We start from the raw sequence: 12,660 nt of genomic DNA, 5'->3' as shown, positions 1-12,660 counted from the left end.
GTGTGATATGAAACGGCTCAACAAAGCCAACACACACATAAGCCGTCTCAACCCTACATCCAACGGTTAGGAGACAATCATCCAAAGAGAGGACACGTGGCAGCATCTGGTGAGAGGGGCTAAGTAATTGGGCTCAACCCAATTAATAACATCTGGGCTAGACAAATAAACACAGCCCAATAAGAGTCCACCAAATATCCAACAGATATGATACACTATCTATTTTGTACTTCCTCCGTCCCAGATAATTTGTCCCATTTTCCATGTCGTTTCGTCCCACATAATTTGTCTCATTTTACTTTTTATCATGGTAGTGAACCTCATATTCCACTAACTCATTCCTTATCACATTTTAGTATAAAACTAATATATAAAAGTAGGACCTACATTTCACTAACTTTTTCAACTCACTTTTCATTATATTTCTTAGATCCGTGCCCGGTCAAAGTGGGACGAATTATCCGGGACGGAGAGAGTACTATAATTCAAGGTTTGTAGAGCTTAATTAGTGTGTGTACTGTTATCATAGTTTCAAAATTGATGAACATTTACCATACATATTTAGTTAGGACATGTTGGCAAATCAATTCCTCATTTCTTATGGGGAGAAATAAAAAGAACAAGAAATAAGAAGAAAAACAACAATCGCTGACATAATAATAAGGAAAACTGCAAATGGCATCACACAACAATGCCCACATTAACCATCACAAACCAATGCCAATCCTCAGCTAAACGACACGATGTCGTTCAGCAAACAAGCGAGGTTCGTCACAGACGAACCTCCTTTTGAAATCGCTTGTCGAACTGTGTCCCTAAACTCCCTCGCTCGTTTCGCCATATCCCCCCTCTCGTGGCTAGCCGGATCCATGAACTCCTTCACGATCTTGGCAACTTCCGCGCTCGTCAGTATTTCCCCGTACGCCAAATCCTTCTTTCCATCCACTCCGATCTTCCAATCCTCGACCACATGTTTCCGAATCGTGGTTTGATCCATCATTAAAGGAAAGCAAATCATCGGCACTCCACTGAAGATACATTCCATAGTCGAATTCCATCCACAGTGCGTCCAGAACCCCCCAACAGAAGGATGGCACAGCACCTTGAGCTGCTCACACCAAGGCACGACTCTCCCGGCCTCCCCACACCGCTCTTGCAGCCTCTTCGCCTCCCCACGAGCTACCCATAAAAACCTCACGCCACTCGCTAATAGTCCATCTGCTATCTCGTCCATTTGGGCATGAGAGACCGAGAGGAAACTCCCCAACGAGACGTACAGAACCGAGCTCGGTGTTTGGGAGTTGAGCCACTCAAGGTAGTTGTGATCATTATCATCACTTTCGTTGGTTGAGAAAGATGTAGGAGTTTCGAGATTGAGGTAAGGTATGGTTGGACCAAAAGTGTATATTGGGAATGAGAACTCTTGCTTTAGTGCTTCTATTGCTTGGGATTCCAGCTCGTAGATTGAAGAAAACAAAAGGTATTGAGCTTTTGATATGTTGGTAAAAACTCGTAGGGCGAGACCGAGAAGGCGTTGATCTTTCATCGAGACGATCGATGGAAGGTCTGCGAGGCGGATTGAGCCGATCCCCGGGATGTAATCAATCCGTTCGTCCCCTTTTTCTTGTCTCACATCGACAACAATAGTCAGCAATATTAGCAAAATTTAAATACAACAGCAAAATGTTTTAGAAATCTCAATAATTATAACATCATACTATTAACCTTCATTATTCTACTTATGTTTCTAGCCGGACAACAAATAATCAACGATACTAAACACAATTTAAATATTAAGCAAAATATGACAGAAATCTCATTAATTATAACATCAGTAGATAATAAATAATCAAAAATACCAACACGATTTGAATATAAACCAAAATGTGATAGAAATCTCATTGATTATAGCATATAACATTCTATCAACCTTCAATATTCTTTTTTCTAGTCTCACAATATTGGCAACAAATAATAAGCAATTTTCGTATAATTTGAATGTAATACAGTAATATATAATAGAAAACTCCTTGATTACAACTTCCTACTAATCAGCAATATTAATAAAATTTAAATACAAAAATAAATTTATGTTTCTATTCTCATAGAAATATCATTAATTATAATGTTATATTAACCTTCATTAATTTATTGTTTTCCAGTCTCATATTTTAATTTGAGACAAGGATATCAATGATCCATGCATATACTTGGATATATTTATTCAGGGACGTGATCATATCATACCCCATATTCATGGTGATAACCTAATAATCCTCATTTTATAGACGAAAAATATCATTTTATGGAACAAAATATCATTTTATGGAATAAAAGTATCTTTTTATCGTGTGTAAATATTATTTTTAGTAAAAATAATACTTTTGACCCATAAAATGATAGGATTATTAGATTATCACATAAATATGAGTTATGATATGATCGTACCTCTATTTATTCAAAACTATTTTATTTATATTAAAATAGGAGTATGTTGAGAAATCTAATACGTCTACCTATTTGTTTAACATTTGAATTGTCAGACCTTTCTCGGTCAACTAAGTATTTTTCAAAATTACGAAACAAAACAAAATTATGCACCAATTACTAGACGATTACTATCTTATTCAATAGCGGAAATTACAGAAAAGGGCTCACCGGTTAAGCGAAACGGGTGATGGCCGTTTCCTCTGAGAAGGTCAAAATGGTAAAACACCGAGAACACGGAGGCCGGCATCGGCCAGAGCGACGCCACCGGAATATTCCTCCGGTTGCCGAAATCAACCGCCCAGAACAAAAACGTGTCCGCAATCAGGAAATGGATCGGCTCGATGAGCCGATCCATGAGGCGCTCGAACGGCTCGGCCATCTTATTCTGCGTGGCGCCGACGAAGCTGGGCATGTCGGCGGCGCGCTCCAGCTCCGACGGGAGCACGTTGGGGATGGCGGCGAAGCGGATGCTCGGCGGCCTCTCCTCGGCGCCGATCAAGCCGAGCCACTCCTCGGTGAGGACGACGGTGATGAGGAGATCGGGGTCGGAGGCCGCGAGGAGCTTGCAGAGGTTCATCATTGGGTTGATGTGGCCTCTGCCGGGATACGGCACGGCAATGACGTGGCGCGCTGTGATTGGCTCGCTGCTCGCTGTAGGCGTCATGAGGTTTTGCGTTGTAGTAGTAGTAATTTGTTTTGAATCTTTTGATCAATATCTATATCTATATATAATCGGGTTTTTTTTTCGAAATGGTGTTTTCTAGTACCTTTTTTGACTAAACAAGTGTACTTTTCGGTATAGTGAAAATTCAATTGTGACGTTAGTGGTGTCAAATAACGAGAGTTGCGCGACAAGTTCGTATAGTTAGGTACGGTCAATAGAAGTAACGTTAACCTCGAAAGTATCTACTCTTTCTGTTCCTTATTAATAGATATGCACTAAGGGCATCCGCATCGCTGCGCGATGCTGTCTCGTCAGTATTTCCCCGAACGCCAAATCCTTCTTACCATCCACTCCGATCTTTCAATCCTCGACCACATGTTTCCTAATCGTGGTTTGATCCATCATTATAGGAAAGCAAATCATCGGCACCCCACTAAAAATACATTCCATAGTCGAATTCCATCCACTGTGCGTCCAGAACCCCCAAACAGAAGGATGGCACAGCACCTTGAGCTGCTCACACCAAGGCACGACTCTCCCGGCCTCCCCACACCACTCTTGCAGCCTCTTCGCCTCCCCACGTGCCACCCACAAGAACCTCACGCCACTCGCTAATAATAGTCCATCCGCTATCTCGTCCATTTGGGCATGAGAGACCGAGAGGAAACTCCCCAACGAGACGTACAGAACCGAGCTCGGTGTTTGGGAGTTGAGCCACTCAAGGTAGTTGTGATCATTATCATCACTTTCGTTGGTTGAGAAAGATGTAAGAGTTTCGAGATTGAGGTAAGGTATGGTTGGACCAAAAGTGTATATTGGAAATGAGAATTCTTGCTTGAGGGCTTCTATTGCTTGGGATTCCAACTCGTAGATTGAAGAAAACAAAAGGTATTGAGCTTTTGATATGTTGGTAAAAACTCGTAGGGCGAGACCGAGAAGGCGTTGATCTTTCATTGAGACGATCGATGGAAGGTCTGCGAGGCGGATTGAGCCGATCCCCGGGACGTAATCAATCCGTTCGTCCCCTTTTTCTTGTCTCACGTCGACAACAATTGTCAGCAATATTAGCAAAATTTAAATACAACGCAAAAATGTTTTAGAAATCTCGATAATTATAACATCATTAACCTTCATTATTCTACATTTCTACTTATGTTTCTAGCCGGACAACAAATAATCAACGCTATGCTAGACACAATTTAAATATTAAGCAAAATACAAAAGAAATCTCATTAATTATAACATCATATCAAATCGATAACAAATAATCAAAAATACCAACACAATTTGAATATAAACCAAAATGTGATAGAAATATCATTGATAATAGCATATAACATTCTATCAACCTTCAATATTCTTTTTATCTTGTCTCAATCGGCAACAAATAATAAGCAATGTTCGTATAATTTGAATGTAACACAATATATACTACCTCCGTCCACCAAAATTTGTCTCACTTTGATCCAGCACGGGTTTTAAAAAATGTAAGGGAAAGTGAGTTGGAAAAGTTAGTGGATTGTGTGTCCTACTTTTAAAGTATTAGTTTTATAATAAAATGTGAGTAGGAATGAGTTAGTAGAATATGAGGTTCACTACCAAAAATGGTAAAAGTGAAATGGAACAAATTTTGGGAGACAGACAGAAATGGAAAAATATGACAAATTTTGGTGGAACGAGGCAGTAGTTAAAGTTAACTAGGATAAATGAAGACAATTATGTTTATCAAGCTTTTCATTGGTATTGAATTGATATGTTACATAACTTACATTCAAGAATCACTCCAATTTATAGAAATTGTTTTCAATGTGAAAACGGAAGGTATCAACATAAATGGAATCTTCATAAGATTGAGCTATTTCTATTTCATGCTATATAGGTTGAGCCGTGTTGAAAGTTTGGTGATTCTTTTATCAATGATTCTTTACTAATTCTATTTTAGTATTTCTTATTATTCCCCTCTTCCGGTCATGATTTTCCAAACATTGTTATCCTTAACCACATGCCATTGTGACACTATTTCGACATTGCTAAACAATAAACAATCAATTAATAATAGTTAAGTAAATAAAAAGTAAATTACAAGTCCACGATGAGGATTAAAAAAAAAGTAGTACAAATTAAAATGTAGTTACATTTTGCAGTCCAAAGCCTCTTTTGAGTGAGAGGAAAACTTGGAGTGAGAAGAATAGAATTGATGTACAAACAATCATCATCCATTTCACCAAACGAACCAATTTCTTTAAGACTTCTCCTCTGTTTGGAGTAGTATAAAAAGTGCTCCTTGTTATATAACATCAACATGTCCCCATTACAATAAACTTTGATAGGCTGAAGACGTTTGTGGTAACCATGACCATCATAACGATGATGTCTGAAGACACTTATATAAGGTCCTCGCCTGATGTTGGCACGTACCTCGCACCAACCTTTCTCGACTTCTTCATATTCCTTCAACAACCATATCACATTATTGTTGGAGATTTGAGATTACAAGAAGGAATACAGAAACGAACTGAAATGAAAATTACAAATGTAAATCGAAACTATAAACTTTAGAACAGGAACAAGCCGAGTCGAGGATTCCTCTTTCCGCAAGACGAGATACGCCCCGGTAGTGCTCTTCGGATTGGCGTTTCGTCCCCAAAGATAAAACGGCTACGTCTCTGGTGAAGCAGCACCGCTATCAACAGAGCTCCGGCGAACTGGATGGAGGAGAGGGCAGAGCTTCGACAGAAGAACAATGCAGAGGGAGAAGAGAGTGTATGATGCATAGTGTATTCTAGTTTCTGGTGTAGAGAATGCTAGAATGGCTAGCCTATTTATAGGCTCAGTCCACTGCAGGGGTCAACCCAGCCTTGATGGCTGTCATCAATGGCACGCTGTAACGGTCGTCGGTTACGAAGCGTTACAAAACGTTACAGAGCTGAGAGTCTGAATCTAGAAGCTTCTAGATTCGTCCATGACGTGGACTGTCACGTGTCAGCCATCCCGCTTGGCTCGCTGACGTGGAAACGGTGGTGGTCTAAAAAGAATTAGACCCACTAGACTTGGGCCAAGCCCGCAACTAGGCCCAAGCATCAAGCCCACGACCAGGCCCAAAGAACAGCCCAAAGACCACCCAAAGACCAATTGCCAAGATCCAAGTCCAAGTCCAAGTCCAAGTCCAAGTCCAAGTCCAAGGACAAGGGCACGGGCACGAGCACGAGCACGAGCACGAGCACGGGCTCGAGGCACGCGGCTCGCGGCACGCGGGCGGCGGCGGCGGCGCGCGCGTGTGCGCGCGTGTGGGCTCTACAGCCCATCTTAGTCCACTATAATTATTCCATGTAATAATCCTTCTTATTAAATACTAGTTTAATAAGGTTGAAACTTTCAATGTGGGATAATTAACTCTCTTAATTATTCCTTAATCTCTCATAGCTCATTAAGTTTGCAATTTTTGCACAACTTTAAACAATTATTTCTCACTCACCGGGAATCGGATTTGAGAAAATAAATATACCACGGTCATCTACTCCGAACGTAGATCGACGCTATATCATTTAATTTTACAAAATTAAATGTCTCGTTGAAATTATAATTGGTCAAAGTCCATTGACCGGGCATAGATTCCAACAATCCCCCACATGAGTGGAAATAGCCAAATGCAAATGCATGCAGACACAAGCTCAACCCTCGAGAGGTATATAAGCATAAGGATAGGTAGTTTTTAGCTTTGAACCTTCCATAGTCAACGCCATCGGATACACAGGCGGCCTAGTAGCGCGATGCTTTGAACTAGTCCCCCACGGCGTGCACCGAGACAATGGTGTTAACACTTAAACACCTCAACCTCATCCGTTCTCACGTTTTGTGTCCTTTGCGGCCTTGGACACCACTTTGGATTCATAAGTGTGTAATTTGAAGCGGCCACACTTCACACTTACATAGGTGATTCCTACTCGAGTATCTTGCCCTACTCGGTCTCTCTGAGAACTCATTCTCCTTGAGATCCTTAGGAATCATTAAAAGTCATAGACTTATCCTCACCACAAGGCATGTTTTTTCAAACACTCTATTGCTCTCTAGGGAATAGATGTCGATGAGTGTTTCTCACGAACTCTCATAGCTTAGTTTTCCCATTGAACCAAGTTCTTGGGATCTCCAGTCATCATGGTTGGGTTACCACTATGATAATTCTTTAGTTTGTGGATTTCAAACCCATTCCCACTAGCAACTTATTCATTTGATCACGGTTTAACCCTTTGGTTAGCGGATCCGCTAGATTATCTATTGACTTCACATAGTCAATTGTAATCACGCCTGTTGTGATCAAATGTCTCACGGTGTTATGTCGTCGTCGAATATGTCGAGACTTGCCGTTATAGAAGCCATTGTTCGCCCTTCCGATAGCGGCTTGGCTATCACAGTGAATCAACACTGGAGGCACTGGCTTACACCAACCTGGAATATCCTCAAGGAAGTTCTTAAGCCATTCGGCTTCTTCCCCAGCTTTATCTAAAGCTATGAATTCTGATTCCATAGTTGAACGGGCTATACATGTCTGTTTCGTGGATTTCCACGAGACAGCACCACCCCCAATAGTAAAGACGTATCCACTTGTTGAAAGTGAGTCCTTATTGTCGGATATCCAATTCGCATCACAGTACCCTTCAAGTACCGGGGGGTATCTCGAAAAGTGTAGCCCATGATTTTGAGTATGTTTTAGATATCTCAAAACCCTTACAAGAGCTCTCCAATGCTCTTTGCTTGGATTACTCGTGTAGCGACTCAACTTGTTCACGGCACAAGCAATGTCCGGCCGAGTGCAATTAGTTAAGTACATCATGCACCCAATGACCCGTGCATATTCTTCTTGTGCAACGGGTTCGCCCTTGTTTTTGCTCAAGTGAACATTGAGTTCAATTGGAGTCTTAACCGGTGCGCCATCATAGGCATTGAATTTCTTCAATATCTTCTCATCATAATGAGATTGGGTTAAGATGATTCCATCGGGTGTTCTTAGAATTTTCATTCCAAGAATTACATCGGCTAGACCCATGTCTTTCATGTCAAAGTTTCTCTTTAACATGGCTTTTGTCTCGTTAATCACTTGAGTGTTACTACCCATGATTAACATGTCATCAACGTAGAGACACACTATAACGTACCCGTTATCAGTGCTCTTAATATAGACACATTTGTCACACTCGTTGATTTTAAACCCATTTGATAACATCACATTATCAAACTTCAAGTGCCATTGCAACGGCGCTTGTTTTAATCCATAGAGGGACTTAACCAGTTTGCATACCTTTCTCTCTTGTCCGGGCACTACAAACCCTTCGGGTTGTTCCATATAGATTTCATCCTCTAGTTCACCATTTAGAAACGCAGTCTTGACATCCATTTGATGAATCTCGAGGTTGTGCAATGCAGCAATCGCGAGAAGCACTCGGATAGATGTAATCCTCGTTACAGGTGAATAGGTATCGAAGAAGTCATGTCCTTCCTTTTGTTTAAAACCCTTTACAACTAGTCGGGCTTTATACTTATCCACTGTTCCATCAGCCTTAAATTTTCTTTTAAGCACCCATTTGCACCCTAAAGGTTTGGCACCTTCGGGCAAATCAACCAACACCCAAGTGTGGTTTAGCAAAATTGAATCAATTTCGCTTTGAACAGCTTCTCTCCAATGTAACCCGTCTGGGCCATCGAATGCTACTTTTATTGACGTTGGCTCTTCATCCAACATAAAAGCGATATAGTCAGGACCAAATGTTTTTGGTGTTCTGACCCTACTACCACGTCTTAGTACTGCATCACTTGGATCATGCCTCACTCGCTTGCGCGATTTAGGCTCTTCATCCGCGGATTTAGAACTAGTGGCTTCATCCACTGTTTTAGAACTAGTGGCCTCATTTTCAATTCTTGTCTCGGAATTGTTGGGACTTCTTCTTTGTCCTTGCAAGGAAATGTATTTTCAAGAAATACGGCATTCCTTGATTCGATTGTTGTTCCTACTGTAATAGTCGATATTTCAGACTTGTGAACAACAAATCTATATGCACTACTGTTAAGTGCATATCCAATGAAGATACAATCGACTGTTTTAGGGCCAATTGTAACTTCTTTGGGCGGGGGAACCATCACCTTGGCCAAACACCCCCACACTTTGAGGTATTTGTAGGATGGTTTCCTACCTTTCCACAATTCATAAGGAGTGATGTCTTTTCCTTTGAGTGGAATTTTGTTTAGGATATAGTTGGCTGTCAAAATAGCCTCCCCCCACATGTTCTGGGGTAATCCTGAACTTAGTAGTAACGCATTCATCATCTCTTTTAGAGTTCGATTTTTGCGTTCCGCTACACCATTAGATTGTGGTGAGTATGGAGCAGTTGTTTGATGAATTATACCACTTGCGTTGCATAACTCCTCAAACGGGGCTACATACTCGCCTCCTCTATCACTTCGAATCGCTTTGATTTTACAACCAAGTTGATTCTCAACTTCGTTCTTATAATTTTTGAACGCTTCGATTGCTTCATCTTTACTTCTTAAAAGATAAATATAGCAATACCTTGTGCAATCATCTATAAAGGTGATAAAGTACTTTTTACCACCTCTAGTTTGCACCATCTTTAAATCACATACATCCGTGTGAATTAATTCAAGGGGTTTTGTTTTTCGTTCAACTGAGTGAAACGGTAACTTAGTCATTTTTGCCTCAAGACATATTTCACATTTGTCTTGGGTATCTACTTCAATTGCCTTTAGTAAATCTAAATTTACTAATCTTTTTACGGCTTTTGAATTTACATGTCCCAATCTACAATGCCACAAATTTGAAGACTCGGTCAAATAAGAGGAAGTAGATGCTTTATTATTATTGTTAGCCAAAGGCTTTGGAACAAGGCGCGTAGCCACACTAAGCTTGAAAAGTCCGTCGGTTACATAACCTTTTCCGAGGGACTTCCCAAACTTGTACAAAACAAACCTATCAGACTCAAATACAAGTTTAAACCCCTTATTAACTAGTATTGATCCTGACACTAGGTTCTTGCGGATGTCCGGGACATGCAGCACATCCTTCAAAGTGATTGTGACGCCAGACGTCATCATGAGGATCACATTTCCAATGCCGAGGACCTCGGACGATGCTTGATTCCCCATGTTGATCTTCCTCCCTTCAACAGCAGTGTAGGAGGCAAACTTGCTCCTATCCGAGCAGACATGAGCCGTAGTGCCGGTGTCGATGTACCAGCCGCCCTTGTTGTCAACTATGTTGACTTCTTCAGTGACCACGGCAACGAGGTCATCTTCATTCCAGTCCTTGAACTCCTTCTCAACGACGTGGGCTGCCGGCTTCTCAACGACGTGGGCTGCCAGTCTTTGGCAAAGTGGCCAACTTTGCCACACTTGTAGCACTCGCCTTCAAATTTCTTTGCAGGCTGCTTTCCCTTCCCTTTGTCTTTCTGATTTGGGCGGGGGCGTTTGTTGGAGGGTCCGCCCCGCTCCAACAAGTTGGCTTTGGCTTCAAGTGGGCTAAAACCCATAGCCTTAAGGTCGATCTTGCGCACATCCGCTTCAATGCGCAGCTTCACGATCAAGTCTTCAAGATTCATCTTCTTTCGCTTGTGCTTGAGATAGTGCTTGAAGTCCTTCCAACTAGGAGGAAGCTTCTCAATGAGTATGCACCGCACAAAGTTGTCGGGCAAATTCATCCCTTCAGCCGCGAGTCCATGGATGATCATTTGGAACTCTTGGACTTGTTCCATGACCGGTTTAGAATCGACCATTTTGTAGTCCATGAATTTGGATACTACAACATGTTCCGTACCGGCAGCATTGTCTATACTATACTTCTTTTCTAGGCTTTCCCACATTTCTTTGGATGTGGTTACAAGGGAGTATACATTGTACAAGCTATCATCTAAAGCACTTAGAATGAAATTTTTACAAAGATAATCTCCTTTGCGCCATGCTTCATAGTCCGCCATGACCTCAACACTTGTCTCTTGATCACTTGGCGCGGGCGGCTCGTTCTCCGTGAGGAAGTTGGCGATGCCCAGTGTTGTCAAGTAGAACAACATCTTTTGATACCACCTCTTGAAGTCAGCTCCTCCAAACTTAGGTGGTTTTTCGGCGGGTGGCATCATTCTTGGTGCCAAAGGTGCCGCAATCGGTCCTTGGAAGGAACCAATTCCGTTGCCCCCGAAGGAGCTAACAACATGGTTGGGCATAGAGCCCCCACCATTCATGTTGGGCGTAGAGCCCGCCATGGTCGTACCAGATCCGAAGGAACCGGTACCCGTGTTGGACCCGAAGGCCCCAACACTCGATCCATTGAAGGATCCGAAGGAACCACTAAAAGTGGAACCAACCGACCCACTGGAGGATGATCCAACAGTGGGCCCAAAGGGGTTCGTAAACCCCCAAGACAAAGTAGATGAGGAGGTGAACCCAGGGGTAGGGACCATTGTGGGGATTGGTCCGGTGTTCGCCATGGTGGAGGAGATGATGGCGTCGGTGGTGGCCGGATTGGTGGCAGCGGCGGTGTTGGATTCAGTCGACATCTCCAGCAAAGGTGTTTAAGTTTCGAAAGTTTTAGGTTCAGTTTTGTCCAAATTCCTTCAAAAGCAAGTTATATCTCGTCTTGCGATTGTTGGAGATTTGAGATTACAAGAAGGAATACAGAAACGAACTGAAATGAAAATTACAAATGTAAATCGAAACTATAAACTTTAGAACAGGAACAAGCCGAGTCGAGGATTCCTCTTTCCGCAAGACGAGATACGCCCCGGTAGTGCTCTTCGGATTGGCGTTTCGTCCCCAAAGATAAAACGACTACGTCTCTGGTGAAGCAGCACCGCTATCAACAGAGCTCCGGCGAACTGGATGGAGGAGAGGGCAGAGCTTCGACAGAAGAACAATGCAGAGGGAGAAGAGAGTGTATGATGCATAGTGTATTCTAGTTTCTGGTGTAGAGAATGCTAGAATGGCTAGCCTATTTATAGGCTCAGTCCACTGCAGGGGTCAACCCAGCCTTGATGGTTGTCATCAATGGCACGCTGTAACGGTCGTCGGTTACGAAGCGTTACAAAACGTTACAGAGCTGAGAGTCTGAATCTAGAAGCTTCTAGATTCGTCCATGACGTGGACTGTCACGTGTCAGCCATCCCGCTTGGCTCGCTGACGTGGAAACGGTGGTGGTCTAAAAAGAATTAGACCCACTAGACTTGGGCCAAGCCCGCAACTAGGCCCAAGCATCAAGCCTAAAGAACTCGCTGACGTGGAAACGGTGGTGGTCTAAAAAGAATTAGACCCACTAGACTTGGGCCAAGCCCGCAACTAGGCCCAAGCATCAAGCCCAAAGAACAGTCCAAAGACCAATTGCCAAGATCCAAGTCCAAGTCCAAGTCCAAGTCCAAGTCCGGCGGGCGGGCGGCGGCGGCGGCGCGCGCGTGTGCGCGCGTGTGAGCTCTACAGCCCATCTTAGTCCACTATAATTATTCCATGTAATA

The 12,660-nt window shown here is 42.5% G+C and overlaps 1 protein-coding gene and 1 pseudogene across 1 annotated transcript; both read right to left on the bottom strand.

Annotated features, from left to right (window-relative positions):
- Positions 1-573: 573 nt before the first annotated feature.
- LOC125190055 (UDP-glycosyltransferase 87A1-like) lies at positions 574-3,199 on the bottom strand. The gene is made up of 2 exons (XM_048087252.2): positions 2,659-3,199; positions 574-1,623 (listed from the first exon to the last, which is right to left on the bottom strand). The coding sequence occupies exons 1-2, from the start codon at positions 3,152-3,154 to the stop codon at positions 728-730; spliced, it is 1,392 nt and encodes a 463-aa protein (XP_047943209.2). The 5' UTR covers positions 3,155-3,199; the 3' UTR covers positions 574-727.
- Positions 3,200-3,415: 216 nt separating this feature from the next.
- LOC125190056 (UDP-glycosyltransferase 87A2 pseudogene) lies at positions 3,416-4,222 on the bottom strand (annotated as a pseudogene).
- Between the last annotated feature and the right edge of the window lie 8,438 nt (positions 4,223-12,660).

This window comes from Salvia hispanica, chromosome 5 (genome assembly GCF_029641045.1).
Source record: "Salvia hispanica isolate PSC_SH4W2 chromosome 5, Shi_PSC_v1, whole genome shotgun sequence".
NCBI lineage: Eukaryota > Viridiplantae > Streptophyta > Magnoliopsida > Lamiales > Lamiaceae > Salvia > Salvia hispanica.
The sequence above is the reverse complement of the archived record's forward strand: the minus strand, read 5'-3'. Positions and strand labels throughout refer to the sequence as shown.